Here is a 26,575-nt window from a genome sequence, read left to right on the forward strand (position 1 = left end):
CTGTCTGTGTCACCCAGACTACCAGTCTGCCACCACTACCACCACCTTCTCACCCGTGGCACCCCCCCCACCAAGGATCTGCAGTCACAGGGAGGACATGGGGTCTTGAAGAGGGAGGAAAGGCAGACCTAACGGAACAGACCAGAGCTCCTGGCCTTAATATCCTCATTCCTGCTGCACACCCACATTTCAATACCCAGCTCCACTTCCAAATATACACCAGAAGAGTACTGAGCCTGAGCTGTACACAGACCATCTATTATTGCATACCTCAGACACACCTCTCTAATACCCACAGGTCATGTTGTCCAACTTTTTAATAACTCTTTGGGGCCCGCATTTTCTTTCTTTTAATTCTCATGTTTAACCTCTTCAGGTACCAATACCTGAAAACAGATCTCATTAATTTCCCTTATAATCTTGAATTCCTGTTCCTACTGAAAGCATTGCCACTCTTACAGAGGCATATCTGATGCATTCCTCTGTCTACACTTCTGATGCTGGAGAATTCTGAAGTACCTCCTGAATTGATCTTCCCATCCAGGGCTACAAAACCCATCCAGATCTCCACCAGTTATCTGTCCTCTTCCAATCCATCTTGCAGAACAGAAGTAATGCTAAACTTCCTGATGTCCCCCTGAAATCATATCCCGCTTGTTTCCAGATCTTCTGATTGATCCCCAATACCCACAAATGAAATAGATCTGAAATAGACAGGAGGGTGGGAGGGGAGGAGACTTCAGAAATCACCTCTTCCATTAATTCTCTCAATTTGTGGGGGAAAGAACTGGCTGCATCAGTGATTTAACAGTAGCCACGATTTGATTTGGTTTTGTTTCATGCTCCCACATGGTGCTGATAGGAATACAGCAAATCCCTTGGGTGTTCCAAGAGTGAAAAATGACTGAGGATCACTGATCTACCCCAATTGTTATCCTACAAATGAGGGAGAGAGGAGATGCTATAGCCTGGTTCTCTAAGTACTGCCCAACAATGGTGCTTTATTTTTTTATTTCCTATTCACATACTCAGGCTCTTGCTAAAGCAGGTTACTTAAGCCTGCCTGCACCTTAGAATCAGTGCCTTGCTTCATGCTGCTCCCTCCCTTCTTCTGTCCGTCCTCAGTAGCCACATGTCCATCCAGGAAGCATACACCCACACCAACTCCCCCAAATAGGGTATGATCTCGCCCTCCTTTAAATCTCCACTGCACTTCGTACCTCACTTGCAGCAATCAGGAATTCCAAGCACAATGAAAAGATACTTGGTTGACACCAGTGAGAATAAATACTGCCAGCAGGTAACAAATTCTGCTTCAGATCAATCTACAGTTCATTCATGGCACCTACGCCACCCATCTCCACTGTCATAATCCTTAGAGCACAGGTCCCCAACCTTTTTGGCACCAGGGCTTCATGGAAGACAATTTTTCCATGCCGGGGGGGGGGGGGGGGGTTCAGGCGGTAATGCGAGCGATGGGGAGCGGCGGATGAAGCTTCACTCCTCGCGCTCACCTCCTGCTGTGCAGGCCGGTTCCTAACAGGCTGCGGACCAGTACCGGACCCCTGCCTTAGAGGACATAAATCACTAACTCTCCCAGGGCAACACCAGCGCTTTTGCTTTCTGAAGTCATCAGAAGCTCCAAATTTCAAAATACCACCTAGGGGCTTCCCTGGTGGCGCAGTGGTTGAGGGTCCGCCTGCCGATGCAGGGGACACGGGTTCGTGCCCCGGTCTGGGAAGATCCCAGGTGCCGCGGAGCGGCTGCGCCCGTGAGCCATGGCCGCTGAGCCTGCGCGTCCGGAGCCTGTGCTCCGCAACGGGAGAGGCCACAACAGTGAGAGGCCCGCGTACCGCAAAACAACAACAACAAAAAAAATCAAAATACCACCTAGGTATTCTCAGAAGTTCCACACAAGTTAAATGCAAGAACTATTCTGTTTAAAGTCTAATTTAACTTTTTTGAATTAGAAAATGCTTGATTTCAAGGTGCTGTCAGAACTTTACCAAATGCCTGTTCAAAAGATTTTCTACACAATCCTTCTCAATGTACTGGCAAACTATGTCATAAAACCTACAGGCTGAAATAACTCTAAATTTTAACAATAAAAATAAAAGCCTTATTCAACCAAATGCCTTGAATTGAAGCAAAACTAGATGATTTCAATTTTGTATTAACAAATTGTTATACCTATAATAATATCTGTCATGTGAGTACCTTACGTACCCATTTAAAATTTCTCCATTAAAAGGAAAACATTTCACCTCCAGTGAATAAACTTTTTTAAATATATGGTTTTAGAAAATTAAGCTAGTAACATCAACCAATGTCTTCGCATCAACAGGTATATTACCTACAAAGTACTCAACATATGAATAGATGAATGAGTAATTTCTTATACTAGGAATTGAATATTTAGTACTTAAGCCAACATTCTAGTTTACAAAGCTTAATAATCTCCTCTAAATTACCAATAAAGTATATTCCTCTCTGAGCCCTGACAATACAGCTGGATTCAAATCCACCAAACATATTTATTTATGAGCTTTGGGGATATCAAACCATCTAGAACATTTTTCCTTCCAAAGCACATACATACACACTTACCTAGAAGTACAGACAATAAAACTAATGAAACAGGTGCTTAGCCTAAACAACTCACTGTCGTGCATTGTTATTCTAGGCAAGTAGACGTATTCTAAAAGTTTAGAACGCAAAATGTATCATCTCTTCTACCATAATCTTGAGAAATAATGTTTCAAAAAGTACAACATCTAACACGTTAACACCACATCCAATAAAGAAAGGAAAATGCCTGGCAAGCAATATGAAACAGCAGCTCAAAACACACTAACTCTGCTACTAAAAACATTCCCTGGTCAAAGTATCAAAATCTAATTAGACCAATATTTAGTTTCCCAAATCCAAAATATTTAGGAATTATGGCACCCACAGTAGAATTAGCACAACTTCATCTATTACAAGTTCTCACCTACTAACAATCATCTGTCCAACCAATCTCTGATGAGCACCGGCTGTGTGAGAGACGCTGTACTAGGAAATGCAGGGGGTATAAGATTAATATAAGGATATATAATCCATAATTTCACATAAAGATAGGACAAGCATACACAAGGTGCACTACGAATGTCATCAGAAAAAACGGAATGTCATGGAAGTACATAAAGATATAAGCATCTTTTTAAAAAAGGAAACCTAACCACAAACTGTCATTTAACTCAGCATATACACTGCTCTCAACCCTAAGTATTATTTTCTAGGCCTTCAAAGAGGAGTTAAAGTTAGCTGAACCACCCTGCCAAAACACCTTAGCTCTGTCTCATCTGAGAAAACTTCCTCCAATAGTGTAATTTACTCTCCACGGGTCTTTCCATTCTGGGCTCTTGGTAGAAAAGACCACATGTGATTTCTTAAAGTAAAAACTATTACTATAAAAGATGTACTAAAATTAAGTTGGCAAGAAATGAAGAATGGTGTGTAGTCCCTTCTACATACAGGACACAAACACTTGACATTTGATTCATTCCCTTCATTCTCCTGCCAGCTCTCCCCACACCCGACCCCAAAGACAGGCAGATATTCTGTCAGGCAAAAGAAATTACCTTTTTCATGTGCTGTTAGGACAATCTAAACAGGTTTACATCTGACTTAATACTCATACTCCTCCAATGAGTATTTAGGTATTTATAAAAAAACAGACACACTTAAATTTAACCACTTCTACTATCCTAGTCTCTTTTAAAAACAAGTGACACACCTTTATCACTTCGTTAAGATCCTATTCCCTCATGAACTTTACTTTTTAAATGCTCTGAAAACTGGATTCTAATTTAGTTAATCCAGATTAACAAAAATATAAAGGAAAAGTCTTGTAGGTTATCGCTATAAATTACAGTTTTTTTCACAATTTAGTAAGCCGCAAGTACGTATTTAATACAAAGCCGCCATTGTGTGTGTATGTGTGTGTTTTTTAAATAAACAAAACGTATCTCAGCACCAGCCTAGAGGAACTCTGAGAAAATAGGAGAGGAGTCACCATGGAGAAATTCATTACAGATCAGGGAGGACTATTATCCTCAGAAACAGAATGAAAATAAAAAGTCATTTTGCAATAAATCTCCCTATACTTCTGCTGTGACTTGGGAGTTGGTCCAAAAGTTCATCTTCAGCAATTGCGTCTGCATGATCAACTATACGTCTCTGCAACAGGTGACAGGAAACTGCATTTCTCAGGCAAAGGCATCAAATTAGTTAAGACGCATGTTCCTGAGGTCTCTTATTTTATTTTGCATTTTACCGAAATGATTTTGAATCAGATGAAATACTAAATTTGTTTTGGTTTCCTTTGGTTTTTCTGCTTTGCTTTTTAATCGGCCATTTACCCGCAACTGTTGCACGCGCCCATTAGCACTCAAGAATAAAAACAAACACACAGGACCAGATAAGGCTCCCCTACTAACCCAACTGATCTATTTCCTTAACACACTTTTAAAACCACACAGCTCGGGGTGTGAAGAGAAGCATGTTTTGTGTGTGTTTGTATGGCACAATCTGTCTAAATCCTGAATTCCCTTTTTAGGAACAGATATAGAATAAAAATCTAAAAGAAACCACATTAGAAATGCAAAGAGGTCTGCAAAAACAAGAGGCTTCTTTCATTCCAAAAAACCAAACCAAAACAAGGGGTGAAAAATGAATGCAATGGATGTGTGTGTGCCAAAGTTTCAACCCTGCCCGGTGGAGACACTGCACTGGCACAAATTTTTAAGAGGAAAAAGAGGGGGTTGGTGGGGGGAGAGGGAGAGAGAGCGCGAGTGTGTGGCCTGCGAACTGCAACAATGCAATCTCCATTTTGAACAATGCGCCTCTTTCCTCTAGTAAATCTAGTTTTTTGCCACTTGATGTGCCGTCGCATTTCCCCTCTGTCTGAGGGGGGAGGAGGGGGTGGGGGGGAGACCAGAGAGGGAGTGAGCGAGGGGAGAAGGGGGAGGAGGTGGGGAAGGAGTCTGCAGCAACTGGGCTGGGTGGGTACCTGGAGTGCTGCTATAGGTGCTATGGCTCCTGAAGCTGCTTTCCGTGCAATAACTGGCGTCGTCGTCGTCGTCGTCTTCCATCTCCTCCGGATAATCGGAGTCATCGTCGTCCTCTTCCATCTCATCCTCCTCGTCGTCCTCGGAATCCTGGGTCTCCTCAGCCTCGCCGTCCTCCTCCTCCTCCTCCTCCTCGGAGACCATGTCCTCCTCCTCCTCTTCCTCCTCACTCTCGTGGTCATCATACACCACTTTGTTGACGGCCCTCCGGGCCGGGGTGGTCCGGGCCAGGTGGCCGCCGCCGCCCCCGCCCCCCGTCCTGCCGCCCCCGCCTCCTCGCCCCCCCCGGCCCGGGGCGCTGGTGCTAGGGGGGGCCGGCGGTGGCGGCGGCTTCCTCCGGCTACTGCTGCCCCCCCTGGGCGAGCTCAGCCGCGTCTTGGGCGCCACCTCAGCCTGGGCGGCGGCCCACCTGCCCCGGCTGCTGCCGCGGTGCCGCGAGCGGAGCCCCCCGATGGGTCCGGACGTAGGCGGCGGCGGCGGCGGCGGGGCCGGGGCGCAGCGCTCCGCAGCGGGAGCCGCGGGCTGCTTGGGCGGCCTGCCCCGCCGACCCCTCATGTCGGAGCCGAGGCGGGGGGAGAAGGGAAAGCGGAGGGGGGAGGGGCGGGCGGAGGGGTGGCGGTGGGGGGCGCCGGGGCCGGGTGGGGAGGCCCGCGAGGCCGGGCGGGAGGGGCCCGGCCGGCGGAAGCGGGTGGAGGGAGAAGGCTCAATCCGAATTGCTGGGGCCCCACTCCGGATCGCCTTCAGCCGCCATCTTGTTTCTTCCCTCTCGCTCGGTGACTGGGGGAACCGACAGCGGCCGCAGGCCCGGAGCGCGGTCACGTGAGCTGCGCCGCCGACGAGCCTGGGACGGAGCGAGGCCGCACGGCGGCCGCTAGGGGGAGCGCGGCAACGCCGGGTCGGGGGCGGGGAGCCCCGGGCCCCCTCCGCTCGGCGTGGCTGGACTGCACCCGCTGGCGGCTCTGAGGAGAGGGTCGCTCCCTCGCGAAGTGCCCCGGGCCGAAGGCCTCGGGAGCCGGCTGCCGAGCCTGAACTCACAGAGTGAGCCTCCTGCCCGCATCTTCCCTTCCCCGGCTCCAAGACGAGGGCAGGGAAGCCCCCAAATTCGTCTGCCTCCTGCCTCCTTGGGGAAACTGATGCTGAAAGAGCCAGAGAGGGTGTCGGGCAGGGGGGGAGACTCCAGCGACCGAGGGGGCAGGGCAGCGCCAGCAACGGAGGGAAATTACCTGAGGGCGGGGAGACGAGCCCCCAGAAATGTGAAACTCCGAAGGCTGGGCTCTAGAGAGTCCTGAAATCGATCCCAGTGACAACTACTCGGGGGCTGTGCCAGAAGCCACGCCCAAAGCTGCCAGAACCCGAGCGAGGGTCGCTCTGAGACTCTTCGGATAAAATTCCCACCCAAAAAGCCTTCGATAAACTTCAGAATGCAACTGCATTCCAGTCTCCTCCACCTTTCCCAGGGTCGCAGCTAGAAACTTGACCACCTCTGAAAGAACTTTTTTATTTGCTGTGGAAAGGGTAACTTCCCACCTCATACCTACTTTAAAATGTTGTATGTTTGTGTTATCGGGAAATAATTTTAATCTCTTTACCTGACAAGTAACCAAGTCTCGGCTTAAACCCAGGGAACGAATCATAATGATGAAATTTTAGGCATCCCCAGACCAACGCAGGGAGACTCAACTCGCAGTGGTCTGGGGCTAAGAGCAAGGTTTTATAAACATTAATATTTATTGAAGCACGTGACCACCAAAAAGTTATTTAAGGAAAAATAGTTAACAGGATTCTGTCCACCAAGTGGCTTATTATAATGGAGTTAGAAGGATAGAACGCGTATGTGTAATGAAAATGAACGTACAAGCATTAACTGCCAAGTTCATTTATTCAATATAGTTCCACTGAGCAGCAAGGGTGGCAAACTTATATGCCTTCAGGGACCAGGTGACTAGTGAAAGTAAATCAAGTGAGCAAGGTGAGGACTTTGGCGGATGGAAATGCCTGTTTTGTTTAAAGAGCGCAACTTTGGGAACGTGGGCCTAAAATGGCCAGACCTTCAAATTTTTCAAGAGAAGGTGGAAATGTGCATTTCACATGAAATCTCTTGATTTTTAAATGTTGGCAACTATCAGTTTAAAAAAAAAAACAACACTTCAGATTGATCAAAATGAATGCAGTTCAGATATAGCTGAGAATCTACAAGTTTGCAACCTGTATCCTGCACTATATAAAGTACAACCCTATGTACTTAAATAGAAAGATATTAAAAATGGTGACAGCCTTCAGAGTTTACAATCTCATAACGGAAGAAACCTACTTTAAAATAGGTTCTCGGGACTTCCCTGGTGGTGCAGTGGTTAGGAATCTGCCTACCAATGCAGGGGACACCGGTTTGATCCCTGGTCCGGGAAGATCCCACATGCCACGGAGCAACTAAGCCCGTGCACCACAACTACTGAGCCTGCCCTCTAGGGTCCGCGAGTCACAAATCCTGAGCCCACGCGCCTAGAGCCCGTGCTCTACAACAAGAGAAGCCACCGTAATGAGAAGCCCGCGCACCGCAACGAAGAGTAGACCCCGCTCGCAGCAACTAGAGAAAGCCCACACGCAGCAACGAAGACCCAGTGCAGCCAAAAAATATAAAATAAATTAAAAATAAACAAATAGGTTCTCATTAGGTATTATAAGTGATCTAGAGATGATTTAAAGTATATGGGAGAATGTGTGTGGGTTATGTGCAAATACTATGCCATTTTATATAAGGGACTTGAGCAAGCTTGGATTTTGGTATCTGGGGGTGGGAGGGTATGGGAAGAGCTGTCCTGGACCAATTCCCCAAGGATACCCAGGGGCCATTGTAAATAGAATCCAAGCTCTCAAGCTCTTGTCTTCCAGCTGGCTCAGTAGGCGTGAATTCCCTGGGTCATTCCACTATTCCTTAAAGCCAGCTGCTTCTGGTTGTCGGGGTCCACAATACAGGGCAAGTGAATCTGATAGGACAGCCAGTTTCTTTACTTATTTCACTGTAAAGTTAGTTCCTTGGTCAGATCCTGTTATGGACTAAATGTTTCTGTTGCTACAAAATTCGTAAGATGAAATCCTCCCCCCAATGTGATGTATTAGGAGATGGGGCCTTTGAGAGTTAATTAGGATTAGGTGAGATCATGAGGGTAGAGCCCGCATGAATGAGATTCGTGCCTTTATAAGATTATGAGAGAGCCTGCTTCCCATCTCTGCTCTCTGGGTGAGGATATAATAAGTCAGCAGTCTGCAACCCGGAAGAGGGCTCTCACTAGAACCCAACCACACTGGCATCCTGATCTCAGACTTCCAGCTTGTGAGAAATAAATTTCTGTTGTTTATAAGCCCCACAGGCTATGGTAATTTGTGATAACAGCCTGAACTAAGACATATACCATGATGTATAAGATGCCATGATGGTGAATAAGGTATTTGGTAAACCCACTTAGGATAAGGATGGTAAAGGCGTGGCTGGTAGGAAAGGAAATCCAAATTCAGTATAAACCTCATCCCAATGAGGTTGACTCACTTAACCTCCTTGACAGAAATAATACATGATAATGATTCCTTCTAAAACGGGCATTCTGCAGTGGCAACAGATTAGCCTTGCTGAGGAGAATCCTGTGATGAGCTCATGACCCCAATGAGCAGGCAATGGGTTGACTAGGAAAAGGTCTTCACCCACCTGTCCAGTCATCTTGTTCACTAATTTTTTTTTTTTTTTGCGGTACACGGGCCTCTCACTGTTGTGGCCTCTTCCGTTGCGGAGCATAGGCTCCAGAAGTGCAGGCTCAGTGGCCATGGCTCACGGGCCCAGCCGCTCCGCAGCATGTGGGATCTTCCCGGACCGGGTCACGAACCCACGTCCCCTGCATCGGCAGGCGGACTCTCTGCGCCACCAGGGAAGCCCTTGTTCACTAATTTATTAAAGCTTCTTTAGCAGTGGGGACATTTTTTTTTTTTTTTTTTATGTTTGCCTGCGTCAGGTCTTCATTGTGGCATGCAGGGTCTTCGTTGCAGTGTGCAGGCTTCCCTCTAGTTGTGGTCTGTGTGCTCAGTAGTCGTGGTGCACGGGCTCAGTTGCCCCGCGGCATGTGGGATCTTAATTCCCCGACCAGGGATTGAATCTGCGTCCCCTGCATTGGAAAGCAGATTCTTAACCACTGGGCTACCAGGGAAGTCCCAGCATTCTGATATTTTGACATTTTGATAAATATTCATACAGGATACAAGTACTCTCACTTTCTAGGTCTATTCTGAGGTTCATCTACAGCTATATCCTCTCTCCCAAACCTCCTTGTCACCAGCCTAAGTCCTTACCCAGCTGGCCCATGAATTGGTGTAGAGTCTTTCTCAAGGAGAGAGAACCACAAAAGTACAACTCAAAGCTCTGCCCACTGGGAAGACTTCCTTTTGCCACTTCCAAGGCCATTTTCAAGACCATCTCCAAGTGTAGCTACAACACCTTAGCAGTCCACGGCCAGCTGATACCATCTGTTAAACCAAGCTCAAATGTCTTCCTTAGTCACTTAGTCACAGGAGTTTTCCATGAGACCAAGGTGTGAATTGAGGGAGGAGTGGCAGTAAAATGGGAATAAACATACAGGCATACCTCATTTTATCATGCTTCACTCTACTGCGCTTTGCAGATACTGTGTTTTTTTACAAATTGGAGGCCAACGTGGCAAGCAGCTGGCGTGTCAGCTCCCATAAAGTGGAGTGTTCCTTCAATGTGAGAGGGAATGTAGGTTGGGTGAGATACGACAGAGAGGGAAGTGAACATGAGTTGGCTTGGATGTGGGTAACTTGGAGAATGATGTATCACAGGCCTACAGGTAAGACTCAGAAAGTCAGCACAGGAGCTGGTTTAGGAAGGAAGTGATTAGCTCTGTGATCTTAGATGAGTCACCCTGATTGGGCCCCAGTTTCCTCATAAATAAGTTAAGGTGCTGGGTTAGAGCTGTACTTTCCAACCCTTTCACATTATAGCACCCAATGAAAACTAGAGGAGCTTATTGAATGTGATAAAATGTTTTCTTTATAGAATATGATTATAGTAAAAATTAAATATATAGCATTGCAGAAGATATTAAATTGTGAATTTGTTAACACTTTTCAAAAAGTCATTTTTATTAAATGAGAAGCTTGAACTTGAATCCTAGTACCTAATTTTATATTCTCAGCTTTGTGTTTTAAAGAGCTCGTTCCTGACTGAGACTCTTGAACAGTGATCTCTTTAATGACAAGAAACTGTACAGCAGTAGGTGACCTAAAGAAATTTAAACCATCTTTGATAACCGTTCAAACATTTACAACAGTAGAAATTATATTTAAGGCTCTTCCTCTTCTTTCATTGACAAATGTGCTTATAAAATTTCTTGTGGATTTTTGATCCAATCAGACTTGATCATAGCTAGTATTTCAAAACAATGATTGAAGCCCTAGTTTACAGAACACAGACACTATTAGAATAGTCAGTTCACAGTTTAGACGTCTTTGTGGCACATCTGCCACAAACAGACAAAATTATCCAACATCAAAGTTTGTGAAGATGGAGTTTCTGAGCTGCCTGCACAGAACCCCCACCACACACACGCACTCATTCACAACTTCCTGCCCACTGGTTGTTCCTTGCATTCCTTGGGCACCTGGGACACAAACTCCTCCAGCATCTCTACGTAGGCAACGATGTGCCCTGCATCTGGCTGCCAGTGGTGGCCTCTTGCTCACTCTCAGACCCCGCCCCCCTCTCTGAAGGTCATCAGAGGATGAGGCTGTAGTGAACAGAGGTGACTGGTCCAGAGGCTCCAGCCACGCTGGGGGCTGGGAGGATGAACATCTCCGCCCGCCCATACCTCATTCACTGTGCACTAGTGTGTGTCATAGCTCCCTGGTTCGGCAGGTCTAGATTAGATCATCTCTATGGTTCCTTCCAATGTGCTTATGATCCTGCGATGTTTCTTATTTAGGTAGGCTGGATTTGGCTTACTGATGGGAAAATGAGGTGGAAATGTCTAGGCGACAGTTTGAAATGTGGACCGAAGCTCTAGCGAGATTAAAACTAGAGGTATGATTTGGGAGCCAGCCTTATTGAGATGAAACTGGCAGCCACGTGGATAAGTTAAACTACTATGAGAGAAAGTGCAGAGAGAGAAGAGCACCTCATATAGACCTTGGAGAATCATTTACATTTCAGAGATGAAAGAACGGGAAGAGAAGTCTATTCTATGATGTAGAGAATGATCAGTCAGGGAATTCCCTGGCGGTCCAGTGGTTAGGACTCCGCGCTTCCACTGCAGGGGGCACAACTTCGATCCCTGGTGGGGGAACTAAGATCCCACATGCCGCACTGCATGGCCAAAAAAAAAAACCAGAGAGAGAGAGAGAGAGAATGATTAGTCAGTATCAACACTAGCTTTGGGGGCCTTCCCTGGTAGCACAGTGGGTAAGAGTCTGCCTGCCAATGCAGGGGACACGGGTTTGAGCCCTGGTCCGGGAAGATCCCACATGCGGCAGAGTAACTAAGCCTGAGAGCGCCACAACTACTGAAGCCTGCGCACCTAGAGCCCGTGCTCCGCAACAAGAGAAGCCACCGCATTGAGAAGCCCGCGCACTGCAATGAAGAGTAGCCCCGCTCACCGCAACTAGAAAAAGCCCACACACAGCAACAAACACCCAATGCAGCCAAAAATAAATAAATAATTAAAAAAAACAAAACAACAACAATAACAAAAACACTGGCTTTGGGGTAAGGCATAACCAAATGGAAAACAAGGGCTGATTGAGGAAACTGTACCCCAGACCTGTGAACCTCTAATCCTACTTTTCCTCTGATCTCTTTGACCACTCCCCTCAGTTTCTTTTGTGGACTCATGTCCCTCCACCTACTGGCTCCAATGTCATCACAGTCAGACTTCTGTCCTACTTACACATTGCCTGGACCCTCTCGCCTACACCCGTGACTTCTGTTGCCACCCAATGAGCTCATGTTTCCCAAACCAGCATCTCTTGTCCAGACCTGTGCTCTGATCACCTGGTTCTCAAGCAATCATTTGATTAGTTTTCTCACTTCCCTGGTGCCAGAAGTAAAAGCCCTCTGAATTTAAACACAAATTTTCTGCTCACCCATCAGTCCTTATTTAGGGAGGAACACAGCCTGGCTCCAGCTGAGAAAACAAACACCATCTGGGGACCTAAATTGTTTGCATCTTTGGAAGTATTCCGTGCAGTGAAATAGGGTCACCAACTTATCCTGGTCTGCCAAGGACTTTCCCAGTTTTAGCCTGAGTCTTGCATTCCAGGAAACCTCTTGGTTCCAGGTGAACCCGGTGGTTGGTCACCTTCCACGGAGGTGTCCACTGTGAAGTACTAGCAAGGGCAAAGTTCTGGAAAGAGTGGCTGTGTCTATAAGTACAGCCATTTTATGAATATTGGGGTGGCAGGGGAAAGCAGATATGCTCTAGCTATTCCCTAGGGCACCCAGAACATTTGCAAAAGTCTGCAGGAGCAGGTGGGGGCAATGAGGCAGAGAAATTTGGGTACAAGGTAAATATGGCCTCATTTAAGCCCGGGGACTTTTGGAATATAATTACATAGCCAAGATGACACCACACACACAGTTTTGTCTAGGGCTTTTGTATCTGTAATTCTACAATACAGACTCACAATTTAATGGCTGCATAATATGCCAGGAGGATTTTGAGTTTGTTTCAATATTTTTCCTATTACAAATAACACTTCATGAATATCTTTGTGCTAAAAGGTTTTTTTCTGTATTAAAATGTTTTTCAATAGTAATTTACAATTATCATTGATGGCACGTATACATTTTGAGATATTATCTCATTTAATCCTCTATATTAAAGCACCACTCTGGAGCAGGTATTATCTTCCTTAGATAGAAACTGGAGCCCCGAGGCCATGTCATTTGCCCATAAGCTAGAGCATGATGGAGCCAGGACTCAAAACCAGCACCACTATACACCTTTTAAAATATGCTGATGAATTTTGATTAGTTCAGGGCCGCATTGTCACTTGCCTGGGTTTGCTCTACTGATCCTCCCTGAGCCTTGCATATGCATCTCTTTATTTCTGGTTATACGTGTTGCCCAAGTCATCACATGTATTTATCTTTTGCATTTCTCCCACTGTGTTGTATTTGCTTGTTTACACATCTGTTCCACCTGCAGGTGGGGAGAGCCCACCGAGGGTAGAAATGCATCTTATTCATCTCCTCCCAACATACCTAGCAGAATGGAGTAGAGACAAGCGATTTGTTGTTGAATGTGCAAAAGGAGAACCAACCGGTAACTTAAGAGTGAAGGATTATGGGACTTCCCTGGCGGTCCAGTGGTTAAGACTTCACCTTCCAATGCAGGGGGTGTGAGTTTGATCCCTGGTCTGGGAGCTAAGATCTCACATGCTTTGCAGCCAAAAAACCAAAACATAAAACAGAAGCAATATTGTAACAAATTCAATGAAGACTTTAAAAATGGTCTGCATTAAAAAAAAAATTCTTTAAAAAAAAAAAGAGCAAAGGATTATTACAGGATTGAAGGGACTGGAACAACTTGATGGGAGAGGTCTGATGGTCTTGTATGTGCCCAGAGAAAGTGACATCATCAGGGACCAGCGGGGAGGGGAGGAAGGACTTGATCCAGGCAGACAAGCTATTCTGGACTGCGGGAATGGAGGAAGCAAATTTAGGGCGGTGGGAATGTCCATGGATGCCTTCACTTACTCACCCACTGGACCCAGCATGTTTGGGCAACAGTAAGAAGCCTAAATGGGGATTTCCCTGGCTGTCCAGTGGTTAAGACTCTGTGCTTCCACTGCAGGGGGCATGGGTTTGATCCCTGGTCGGGTAACTAAGATCCCACATGCCACGCAGTATGGCAAAAAAAAAAACAACTAAATGTGTTGGGGCAACTCTGTAATCCGGGGCAGGTTTCTTGACCTCTATTTTGTCATATGTAAAATGGGGATGATGACCACTGTACCCATCTCATAGGGTTGTTATGCATATTAAATAAAAGAATGCACATGAGGAGCCCAGTACAGTGCCTGAAACTCAGCAAACGCTGAATAAAGTTAGGGATAATAGGGGCTTTCCTGGTGGTGCAGTGGTTAAGAATCCGCCTGCCAATGCAGGGAACACAGGTTTGAGACCTGGTTCGGGAAGATTCCACATGCCACAGAGCAACTAAGCCCGTGCATCACAACTACTGAGCCTGTGCTCTAGAGCCCGCGAGCCATAACTACTGAGCCCGTGCGCCACAACTACTGAAGCCCACGTGCCTAGAGCCCATGCTCCCAACAAAAGAAGCCACCACAATGAGAAGCCTGCGCACCACAATGAAGAGTAGCCCCCGCTCACCACAACCAGAGAGAGATAAGCCCGTGTGCAGCAAAGAAGACCCAATGCAGCCAAAAATAAAATAAATAAAATAAAATAAATAAATTTATTTTTTAAAAGTTAGGGATAATAATTATTATGATTCTATAATTATTATTTTATTAATAGGAGAACACTGAGAAGTGTGTGTACAGTGACATGGAATTGTCCAATGTTAATACTCAGGAATCAGGTCTGGATTCGGCCCTGGGGCTACCACATAATAGCATGATTTGCATAATTCTTTAACCTCTCTAAGTCCTAGTTTTCCCAGCTGTTAAAAATAAAGAATAGTACTTATTGCTTAGGATTGTTTTAAGGACTAAATGAAAAAAATTCACATAAAGCATTTAACACAGAGCCTGGTAACATGGGAAGTTCTCAAAAAGTTTGTCTTTTGATTATTATCTTTTAAGTACATGGAGGTTAAATCTCTACCATCCCATCGTCTCCCTGGGAAGAACACTGCAGTTCACAACAGCCCTGAGCCCTTCTCTGACTTACCCTTAAACTCTGTTAGCTAAGTGAATAATCTACTTGCAGTGACAGTACCTTAGATATGTTTTGTCCTTTACATTTGATGCACTTCTTTTGTAAAATAATTATTTTACTAGTTATACAAGAAAAGAATTAATATATTCTCCTGATTTAAACAATTAAAATATTATAAATTCAAACCTAAGCCAAAATGAGATCCACTAGGATGGCTGTAATTTTTTTAAAAAGGAAAATAACAAGTGTTGGTGGATGTGGAGAAATTAGAACCCTTATATATTGTTGGTGAGAGTGTAAAATGGGGCAGCACTGTGGAAAATACGTTGGCAGCTCCTCAAAAGGTTAAACATGAGTTGCCATATGACCCAGCAATGCTACTCCTAGGTATATAGCCAAGAGAATTGAAAACATGTTCATGCAAAAACTTGTACACAGATGTTTATAGTAGCATCATTCGTAATTGCCAAAAAGTGAAAACCCAATGTCCATCAACTGATGAATTGATATATCCATACAGTGGAACATTATTCAATCTTTCATTAATTTATTGGCCGCACCCCGCAGCATGTGGGATCTTAATTCCCCAACCAGGGATCCAATCTGGGCTCCCTGCAGTGAAAGCATGGAGTATTAACCGCTGGACCGCCAGGGAAATCCCCTATTCAATCTTTTAAAGGAAGGAAATTCTGACATATGCTTCGACAAGGTTGAACCTTGAAGACGTGCCAAGTGAAATAAGCCAGACACAAAAGGATAAATACTATACAATTCCACTTATATGAGGTCCCTAGAATAGTTAAATTCATAGAGTCAGAAAGCAGGATGTAGTTGCCAGGGGCTGCGGGAGGAGGGAAATGGGGAGTTACTGTTTAATGGGTACAGAGTTTCAGTCTGGGATGTTGGTAAAGTTCTGGAGAGGGATAGGGATGATGATCGCACAACAGTGTGAATGTACTTAATGCCACTGAACTAGACAGTTTAAAATGGTTAAAATGGTAAATGGATTTTATGCTTATTTTTCCACAATTAAAAAAATATGGGTAGAGCAGAAACTAACACACCATTGTGGAGCAATTATACCCCAATAAAGATGTTAAAAAAATATATATATATATATGGGGCTTCGCTGGTGGCGCAGTGGTTGAGAGTCCGTCTGCCAATGCAGGGGACACGGGTTCGTGCCCCGGTCTGGGAAGATCCCACATGCCGCGGAGCGGCTGGGCCCGTGAGCCATGGCCGCTGAGCCTGCGCGTCCGGAGCCTGTACTCCGCAACGGGAGAGGCCACGGCAGTGAGAGGCCCGCGTACCGCAAAAAAAAAAAGATACTTAATGAAAGAAGCCAGACACAAAAGCCCACATATTGTATGACTTCAATACATGAAATGTCCAGAATAAGCAAATTCATAGAGACAGAAAGTAGATTAGTGGGTTGCCAGGAGATGGGAAAGGGGAAATGGGGGGTGACTGCCAATGGTTACAAGGCTTCTTTTGGGGGTGATGGAAATGCTCTGGAATTAGATAGTGGTGATGGTTGCATAACCTTGTGAATAGACTAAAACTCACTGAACTGTACAATTATTCGGTGAATTTTATGGTATGTAAATTATATGGCAATCGAAATTAATAAAAAATAAATGTGGTACAAGGAATGGGAAAATATATATATAAACATGCTTTGTCTTCTTTAATTAGCTCTCCTCACCCTTTCTGCAACAAAGTTACTCTCAACTGATACTATTATTATCAATTAGTAAGGTTTCTAGTCCCTTTTCTAACATTTACATATATCTCTCCAGAGAAAATATGTAAGGTTGATTCGTTTTTCTTTGTGATTTTGTACTTTTTAATTTTTTTCTTTTACTGCGTCTGTGGTTCCACAACTTCCTTGCCCCGTCCCCCTCCATGGACTTTCTTTCTGCCTCATTTGGACTCTGCTCAAACTGACCTAGTTTTCTCTTTAATCAAGTCTTCAGGAACCAATTCATTACCATTAAAAATAATCTAACAATGGGCTTCCCTGGTGGCGCAGTGGTTGAGAGTCCGCCTGCTAATGCAGGGGACGCTGGTTCGTGCCCCGGTCCGAGAAGATCCCACATGCCGCGGAGCGGCTGGGTCCGTGAGCCATGGCCGCTGAGCCTGCGCGTCCGGAGCCTGTGCTCCGCAACGGGAGAGGCCACTACAGTGAGAGGCCCGCGTACCGCAAAAAAAAAAAAAAAAAAAAAGATCTAACAAGCTTTATGTCGATCATAGTTAAAAAATTCTTTTTTTATTTTTGGATAATGCAATCACAAAAATGTTACTTGACCAGTAAAAGAAAACGCTTCTGAATAAAAACATATGCCAGCAGGCTTACCTGATGATAAAGATAAAGATGATTGCAGCTGAAAGTTTCATCTGCCAGACAATGGTTTTAGATTTTCTGTGCTCCCTGAAAGCCGGGAAAAATGTATCGCCCGGCATCTTGATAAAGAAATCAATTACCTACCTCGTTCTGAATGAAGAGAATGAGAGGATTAAAAAAAGTAATAACAACAAAAACGGCAAGAATCAAACAAACTAGGAAGAGACATATGTTTCAAGCTAGTATTGCATTGCCTGAAAATAGCCTTTATTCGTTCAAATATTCAGGGTGATTTTTTATTCCTTCATTCCTGAGTCCTCCAAACTCATGGGGAACATTTATCCTAGAAGCAGCCAGCCGCCAGCTTTCAACCACACCCGATGTCATTTTTCTTAGCTTGTCAGGACAGTTACCCAGAGTGGCCTCTGCCCCTCCCTACCACAGGCATCTCATTCAAGAATTCACAGCCCCTGCTGGCCTGGCCGTAGAAAATGAATTTAGTTTGCAGGAGGAAGCTACACGATCTTTTTTCCTGAACTGGGTTTCCATCGTGATGGAGTTACTTCTTTTGCCCTTCACTGCTCTCTTAACAGCCCTGGCAAATAGGAAGTGAAGGAGATACAGGTTTTTCAAAGCCCCATTTAGTCTTCCTACCGGGTCATTTTCACTGAGCAACACAGGGATGGAATAGTTTTATTTCCTGATCAATTACAAGCTACCCTCAGTAACTTCAGCCATTTCATTGTCTTCTCGCCCGCACAAATGCCGTCTTCTCAGCCAGGAAGCTATAAAACCAACGTCTTAGGAGGTTTAGAATTTTATTAAACATTTATTTGCTTTACTCAAAAGTGAATGTATGTTAGCTTGATCATAAAACGAATGACCTTTTTTTTTAGGGGAAGGAACGTGGCAAATGAAACATGGGACTCATTTGCCAGCTGATGCTGAGGGGATAATATAAATAAGAGGCTGGGCGTGGGGAAGCTTCCCACACCTTGGCTGGGATAGCGTATCCATGGATTGAGGCTGGAAGGAAAGGATCTGCTGCTCTGGGACCACACACATGCGCGCGCGCGCACACACACACACACACACACAGTGGATTGACCTCAAGAGCCACCATGGCCAGGCTGAACCTAATTTCAGAGGCTCTGCCCTCAGCCAGGGCTACTGTAGTCTTAAAGCTGTCACTACCCAGGACTGCACCTTGCTTTGCTGATTCTCTACCTTCTATCACGTTTAGAAAACTAGACCCAAATCACAGAGGCACGGAATGAAAGGTAGTCTTGCAGACGTGCCTCAACTTGTTTGTATAGACGGAATCCCCTGGCCAGAGCTGTGGCCCAGAAATGAATGAACAGAATCCCAAATCTAGCAAGGGGCCTCAGACCTCCTGCAGCTCGGTCTTCTACCTGATCCCTCCACTAGGGGACTTGGGGCTCAACATCACTGAGGAGGGGGCTAGCCAGGAGGCAGGGCATGGGGTGACAAAAGTATTACTGGCTCCTTAATCTAGCCCCACTTGCATTACTTTCCTTAAAGATGTCAGATGTATCTTTGCCCTGTAAACACTCGGAGTGCATTTTGATCAGAAGAATGTTTAAGTTGTGTCATGGAAGGATTCGTGGTAAGGCTAGATTCGAAATGGTTTACCAAGAAATTGGGGTATAGTACTTAAAATCTGGATCACTCTGGATTTGAGGGAATGGGAGTTAGAAACAGATTTCAATATAAGTCTTGAGAAGTTGGAAGACACGGCAGTGCTCTTAGGCTTGGGCAGTGCTCCCGCTCTCTCCAGGGGCTGATGAAAAGGTCCAGCCAAGCCTTCCGGGGCATCGTCTTCCACTGGTGACATCCTAGTCCTTCTGCCAGACCTGGCTAAGCCTTGGCCCAGAAGTTCCAGATCAATGACAGGCACGCCACCTCCAGGCCAATCCCCAGAACTGTAATTTTGTGAGCTAGACTGACATTCTGGGTCTCGTTCATTCTGGGCAGTGTATCCTTGAGACGCAGGGCAAAGAATCCAGTCTTCTGGGATGGGGACACCCTCCCCTATGCAATTCTGGAATATAGGGTTTCTTGGGGCTCAAGAATCTGGGTGGTCCATCCCCTACTTTGCCAACCTGTTTCCCCTGAGTGACCTCAAAAAGAAATGGGATTCCTCTGGTACCACCCTCGCTCTGTGTTTTGTGTCAGGGATAAACAACTCTTTCTTTTTAACTTGACCTTGGCCTCCCCCAAATCAGCCCGGCCTGACATCCTCAAAGCCAGCCCTTCCAGCCTGTCTCAAGAAGTCCCCAGCCTAAGTGACTTCCTCCCCTGCGACTCCATGTCAAGAAACCCAAGATGGCTAAAGTTGACCTTGTGGGGAAGACAGACTTGCTAGGGAACAAGGTGGCCTTCAAGAAGGGGTGTCCTTCACCTGACAGCCAGGCATGCCCGTGACACACTCAGCTCATCTCATGCCTCATCACAGTCTTCAAAGACTGGGATTCTCACATTTGCCAGCTGAGCAAAACTGTTTAGCAGATATCCTGTCACAAAAGCTGGGGACGGAAGGGAAGTCCCACCTCCAAAGCCCCATGGCCTGAGAACTTTGCAGCCATGCTAGGTTTGTTGCTGCTGGTCTAAACAACTCTGCAAGACTATCATCCAGTTAGCTGAAATCCAAGCTTCCCCAAAGGTAAGGTAAGGAATGCACAGGATCTTCTTCCACCTGAAGCATCAATGCCTGGGCAGCTGGAACCTGCACAGCAGTGCAGGGATAAGATAAGACATTACTTGGCATGTCACTAACGATCGATCATTCAAAACCCTTAAAAGAACTTTTGGTGGCCCTGCGGTCTGAAAACTGTCCCTAAAATCCATGAGTCCTTGAATCACAGGTACTCTGGCTAAGAATAGAGCGCAACGGTCCTAAGGGCTCACATACCCTCTCCAGGCCCTCATGACGCCCACAGGCATCACATCATTATGGTTGGGGAAGGGATACCCTAAGTAGTGACTCTACCCTCTATACTGGACCTTTCTTCTGGGTTCCTGATGGAATACATCAATCAAACTACAGAGAACTCTCTCTGCTCCCTGCCCACCAGGAAACATGGCTTCACCACCCACCTTAACTGTAAAATCTGCTAACAGTTCAGCACATTCCCATGTCCAAAATACACTGACACACACTTACCATGGCTTCCATTTCTTTCTTTTTTTTTTTTTGCGGTATGCGGGCCTCTCACTGTTGTGGCCTCTCCCGTTGCGGATCACAGGCTCCGGACGCGCAGGCTCAGCGGCCATGGCTCACGGGCCTAGCCGCTCTGTGGCATGTAGGATCTTCCCGGACCGGGGCACAAACCCGTGTCCCCTGCATTGGCAGGCGGACTCTCAACCACTGCACCACCAGGGAAGCCCGGCTTCCATTTCTTGAACGTTCTAAATCACCAACCATCTTACCAGCAAATGGTTAGGACCTCAAGGGCTTGCACCTAGGGGTGTACATCAGAGTCACCGGAAGAGCTTTTAAAAAACAGAATTCCTGCCATAAATAGATATTTATGAGGTCATTTGATTTTCAACAAAAGTATCAAAGAAATCCTGTGGGGAAAGGAAAATGTTTCCAACAAAGGTTGCTGGAAAACTGGATATCCATACCAGGTGAAAAAACAAATGAACCCTGACCCCTTACCTCGCACCATACACAAAAATTAATTCAAGAAGAACCCTAGACTTAAATATGAAAGCTGAAACTATAAAGCTTCTGGAAGGAAACAGGAGAATATCTTCATCACTTGGGTGTAGACTAAGGTTTCTTAGGACACAGAAAGCAATAACCATAAAAGAAACATTGATACATTAGACATCAAAATTTAAAACTTTTACTCATTAAAAGACATCATTAAGAAAAGGAATAGATGAGGCACAGACTGAGTGAAAATATTCTTTTCTTTTATAATTTTTTAAAATAAATTTTATTTTTTGGCTGCATTGGGTCTTTGTTGTGGTGCGCGGGCTTCTCACCGCGGTGGCTTCTCTTGTTGCGGAGCACGGGCCTTGTTGCGGAGCACGGGCTCTAGAGTGCAGGCTCAGTAGTTGTGGCGCACGGGCTTAGTTGCTCTGCGTCATGTGGGATCTTCCCCGGACCAGGGCTTGAACCCGTGTCCCCTGCATTGGCGGCGGACTCTTACCCACTGTGCCACCAGGGAAGTCCCAAGTATTCTCAAAATATATATTTCACAAAAGAGAGATATCCTGGACATAAAAAGAACTCTTAAAACTCAATAATAAAAGCAATTCAATCTTTAAAATAGGCAAAGGATTTAAAAAGGCATTCCACAAGGGAAAACATATGAATGGCCAATATATACATGAAAAAGTGCTCTCCAACATTTAGTCATCTGAGAAATGCAAGCTAAAATCACAATGAGATACTTCTATACTCCCACCGAAATGGCTAAAATTCAAGACTGAAAATAGCAAATGTTGAAGAGGGTAGTAGAGTAACCAGAGCTCCCGTATATTTTTGGTGGGAGTTAAACATAGCACAACAACATTGGGAAAATGTGTGACAGTTCCCCATAAAATTAAACATACACCCTACCTTATAACCCAGCAAACCTATTCCTATGTATTTACCCAAGAGAAATAAAAACACGTGACCACACGCAGACACACAGTTGTACAAAAACGTTTATGGAAGCTTTAATTGTAATAGCCCAAAACTGAAAATAGTTCAAGTGTCCAGGAGAATGGCTTAAAAAAAAAACCTGGTATTTCATACAATGGATTACTATTTACAGTAAAAAGGGACAACTACTGATACATGTAACAACATAAACAAATCCCCAAAACATTACGTTAAGGAAGCCAGACACAAAAGAAGATATACCATTTCACTCTATTTTTGTAAAGTTCTAGAACAGGTAAATCTATGGTGAAAATGAAATCACAATAGATTGTTACCTCTGGGGAGGTGGAGGAGGGATTGAATGGAAAAGAGTACGGGGTGATATTCTGCATCTCCAGAGGGGTTTGGGTTATACGGATGCATGCATTTGTTAAATACATCAAAGGGTATATTTAATATCCATGCATTCCCTTGTATATAAGTCTGACCTAAACAAAAAAAATTTTTTTTTAATTTTATTTTTGGCTGCGTTGTGTCTTCGTTGCTGCACACAGGGCTTTCTCTAGATGCGTTGAGCGGGGGCTATTCTTCGTTGCGGTGCACAGGCTTCTCATCGCAGTGGCTTCTCTTGTTGGGGAGCACAGGCTCTAGGCGTGCAGGCTTCAGTAGTTGCAGCACGTGGGCTCTAGGGGGCTTCAGTAGTTGTGGTGCACGGGCCTCAGTAGTTGTGGTTGCTCCGTGCGGCATGTGGGATCTTCCCGGACCAGGGCTCGAACCCTTGTCCCCTGAACTGGCAGGCGGATTCTTCATCACTGTGCCACAAGGGAAGTCCTCTAAACAAAATTTAAAACTCATAAACAAACACATGATATGTATGATGAAGTATACTGATGTTTGTAACTTACTCTGACATGCATAAAAATTAAGACGGGTTGGGCTTCCCTGGTGGCGCAGTGGTTGAGAGTCCGCCTGCCGATGCAGGGGACGCGGGTTCGTGCCCCGGTCCGGGAAGGTCGCACATGCCGCGAAGCGGCTGGGCCCGTGGGCCATGGCCGCTGAGCCTGCGCGTCCGGAGTCTGTGCTCCGCGACGGGAGACGCCACAGCAGTGAGAGGTCCACGTATCGCAAAAATAAATAAATAAATAAATTAGATGGGTTGATGGATGACTAGACAGGTGGGGAAATAGATAGATGTATGATCAAACAAACAGAATCTTATCTTGGGTATATTGGCAATTATTGCACAATTTTTTTCAGTTTTTTGGGGGGGTGGTAGGAACGCTAAACTGTATTGGTGATTTTTGTTTCTTAAGTGGTAAATATACATGGATGTTTGTTAGACTTTTGTCATATTTTTGTTCTCAAAGTAGTCCATAATAAATTAATTAATTAACAAACACATAAATAAGAGTTACCAGGTGATTCTGACACCCACTCCTGGGTGGGAAAAAACCCACTGTTGGGCTCTGAGAGCTCAGAGATCTCCTTGTGCAGCATGCTGAGGAGCTACACGACGCTTGTCCTGGGGGGAAAGAGATAAGTTTCCTATTGCTGCTGCAACACCACAAATTTAATGGTTTAAAACAACACAAATTTGGCTTCCCTGGTGGCGCAGTGGTTAAGAATCTGCCTGCCAATGCAGGGGACACAGGTTCGAGCCCTGGTCTGGGAAGACCCCACATGCCACAGAGCAACTAAGCCCGTACGCCACAACTACTGAGCCTGTGCTCTAGAGCCCATGAGCCACAACTACTGAAGCCCGTGTGCCTAGAGCCCATGCTCCACAACAAGAGAAACCACCGCAATGAGAAGCCCGCGCACCGCGACGAAGAGTAGCCCCCACTTGCTGCAACTAGAGAAAGCCCATGCGCAGCAATGAAGACCCAACGCAGCCAAAAATAAATAAATAAGATAAATAATTTTTTTTAAAAAACAACACAAATTTACTGGGAATTCCCTGGTGGTCCAGTGGTTAGGACTCCACGCTTTCACTGCCCTGGTCGGGAAACTAAGATCCCGGCACAAGCTGCGTGGCCAAACCAAACCAAAACACAACACAAATTATTTATTTATTTATTTATTTATTTATTTACGGTACGTGGGCCTCTCACTGTTGTGGCCTCTCCCATTGCGGAGCACAGGCTCCGGCCGCGCAGGCTCAGCGGCCATGGCTCACGGGCCCAGCCGCTCCGCAGCATGTGGGACCCTCCCGGACCGGGGCACGAACCCGTGTCCCCTGCATCGGCAGGCGGACTCTCAACCACTGCGCCACCAGGGAAGCCCCAACACAAATTATTATCTTATAGTCCTGGAGATCAGAGGTTGGAAATGGGTCTCAAGGTGCTGGCAGAACTGTGTTCCCTCTGGAGGCTCTAGAGGAGAATACATTTCTTTGTCTTTTCCAGCTTTTAGAGGCCAGCTTCTGCATTCCTGGGCTCACAGCCACTTCCTCTATCTTCAAGGTCGTCAGCATAGCATCTTAAATTTCTCTCCCTGACTCTGACTTTTCTGCCCACCTTTTCCACATTTAAAGGACCCTTGTGATTCCACGGAGCCCACCCAGATAACCCAGTATAATTTCTCTTGTTTTAAGGTTACCTCTTTAGCAACCTTAATTCCATTTGCAACCTTAATACCCCCTTGCCATGTAACAAACATATTTACAGGACATGGACATCTTTGGGGAGTCATTATTCTGCCTACCACAGGGCTCTGCCCACCTGTGAGTGGTTCCCATGTAAGAAGTACTGATTCCTGCCATATACGTGCCACCTGGCCTTGAAGATGGAAATGCCACTTCTTGCAGAGCCGTGGCATTGCTCTCCATTCATGCAGATCCATTCTGTCCTCAACTACTCTCTTCTACCCCAGACCACCCTCCATACCCACACTAGCAGTCCAGACAAGTCAAGAGGGGCAAGTGTGACATGTGGTGCAGGAAATACTGACCCCCAACTGCCTCAGGACCAGCTCCAACATTTGGCGCTAACGAAAGGGTATGAGCTGGCAGGAGGATTATGGCCCCCATCTCCCCTTCAAGCACTCCTCTGCGAAGACTAAGACATTCTGCTGGGTGAGTGAAGGGATGCCCTGCCCTGCCCTATCAAGGGGATTTAGAAGACTGGGCAAGCCCAGCCACCGCCAAAAGTCAGCCCTGAACACCATCTGACAGCACGGCACCCCTGATGCCCTCAGGATGCTTGCTTCCCCTCCTTCCCCAGTTTGATCCTCATCTGCTCAAACTTTTCTCTCCTCTCTCTGGTTCTGAACCTTGACCCCATGTCCCTTCTGGAGGCTCTTCCCATGAATGTGAGCCCCAGGGCTCCTGTACAATTTCTGACTCAGCCTCCTCCTTCAGGTTCAGTGAGGACTCCCTGATTTAGACTCCTGGTTCTGAGGATTCAATTCCTCCATTCAGCTGCCAGGGGAGTCTGAGCCCCAGCACCCTTGCAAGGAATAAGGAGAGAACTCAATCCTTTTGTTCTTGGCATTTGTTTAACATTATTTCCTATAACGGTTCCATGTATCAATGGGATCCAGTATACTGACAGACCATATTTTGCTTTGTTGCTTCCAGGTTTTTAGCTCTGGGGACATGGCCAATCTGATGCTATTATAAATAGCTCCGCAGGGAATTCCCTGGTGGTCCAGTGGTTAGGACTCGGCACTTTCACTGCCAGGGTCTGGGTTCAATCCCTAGTTGGGGAACTAAGATCTCGCAAGTTGCGTGGCCAAAAAAAAAAAAAAAAGCTCTGCAATAAACATTTTCTTTTTCCAAAATTACTTTAGTTTCCTCTTGGATTATTTCCTTGGGATGAATTCTCAAACTTGAGATAATTGGGTTGAGGTGTTCATCTATTCCTTTTTTGTCTGACACGCATCCCTTTCCATTGGGAACACCCTCTCCTCCACTTTATGGTTCTTATGTGCTTTTAAGTAAAAGTCCCCACCTGTCCTGTCTCAGGGGTGGGCGTTTGAGCCAACTTGTTCATAGTAGATTGGTAACAAGAAGCCACAAATTTCAGTGGTTTAACACAGTCTGAGTTTATTTCTTGGTGATATCATAACTTGATGAGGGTTTTGGAAGGCAGAGGGGGTGGAACATGGGAGGCTCTTCTATAAGCAGAAATTCAGAAATACAAGTGCCTTCCTTTTAGTGTCTTCAATGTTCTGTAGGGCTTCTTTGGAGCCCTTGGTTAGCCCTGTGCATGCATCCACCATTGATGAGCAGGGGAAGGGGGTACATTTTAGGAGTTAACTCATAAGTTGTATGTCTCTCTTCAGCCACATTTCATTGGCTAGAATTGGTACAGGCTTCCTGTAGTTATGAGGGCACCTGGGAAATGTAGTCTCCTCCTGTGTCCAGGAAGAAACAAACCAGTCTGGTCACCACATAGATTGTCTTTGCCAATTAGAGTACCCCATATCTGAACATGAGGCTTCTCAGTGATGGGCATAGGACCTAGGCAGATCTATCAGAGTCCTTCTGGGGAACTGTTGTGGATTCTGAGAGTCCATCTAAGGACTAGAGTTATGCAGCTCTTGTTAGCATGGCACTGGCAGGGCTTCTTCCCCAGCAGAGCAAGGGAGGAAGGCTG

General features: G+C 45.7%; 1 protein-coding gene across 13 annotated transcripts in view; it reads right to left on the reverse strand.

Moving 5' to 3' along the window:
• The window catches only part of BPTF (bromodomain PHD finger transcription factor), a 132,488-nt gene extending 126,623 nt beyond the window's left edge, over positions 1-5,865 (reverse strand). For 10 of the 13 annotated variants that reach the window (XM_029212860.1, XM_029212856.1, XM_029212859.1 and 7 more), the window contains exon 1: positions 5,054-5,865. In XM_029212860.1, the coding sequence (XP_029068693.1) occupies positions 5,054-5,666 (613 nt within the window). In that variant the 5' untranslated portion in view covers positions 5,667-5,865. The remainder of the gene's footprint in view (positions 1-5,053) is intronic. The other 3 variants (XM_029212861.1, XM_029212862.1, XM_029212855.1) reach the window with 1 other exon arrangement.
• Between the last annotated feature and the right edge of the window lie 20,710 nt (positions 5,866-26,575).

Source organism: Monodon monoceros, unplaced genomic scaffold (genome assembly GCF_005190385.1).
Source record: "Monodon monoceros isolate NGI ecotype Baffin Bay Population unplaced genomic scaffold, NGI_Narwhal_1 Super_Scaffold_9, whole genome shotgun sequence".
Lineage (NCBI taxonomy): Eukaryota > Metazoa > Chordata > Mammalia > Artiodactyla > Monodontidae > Monodon > Monodon monoceros.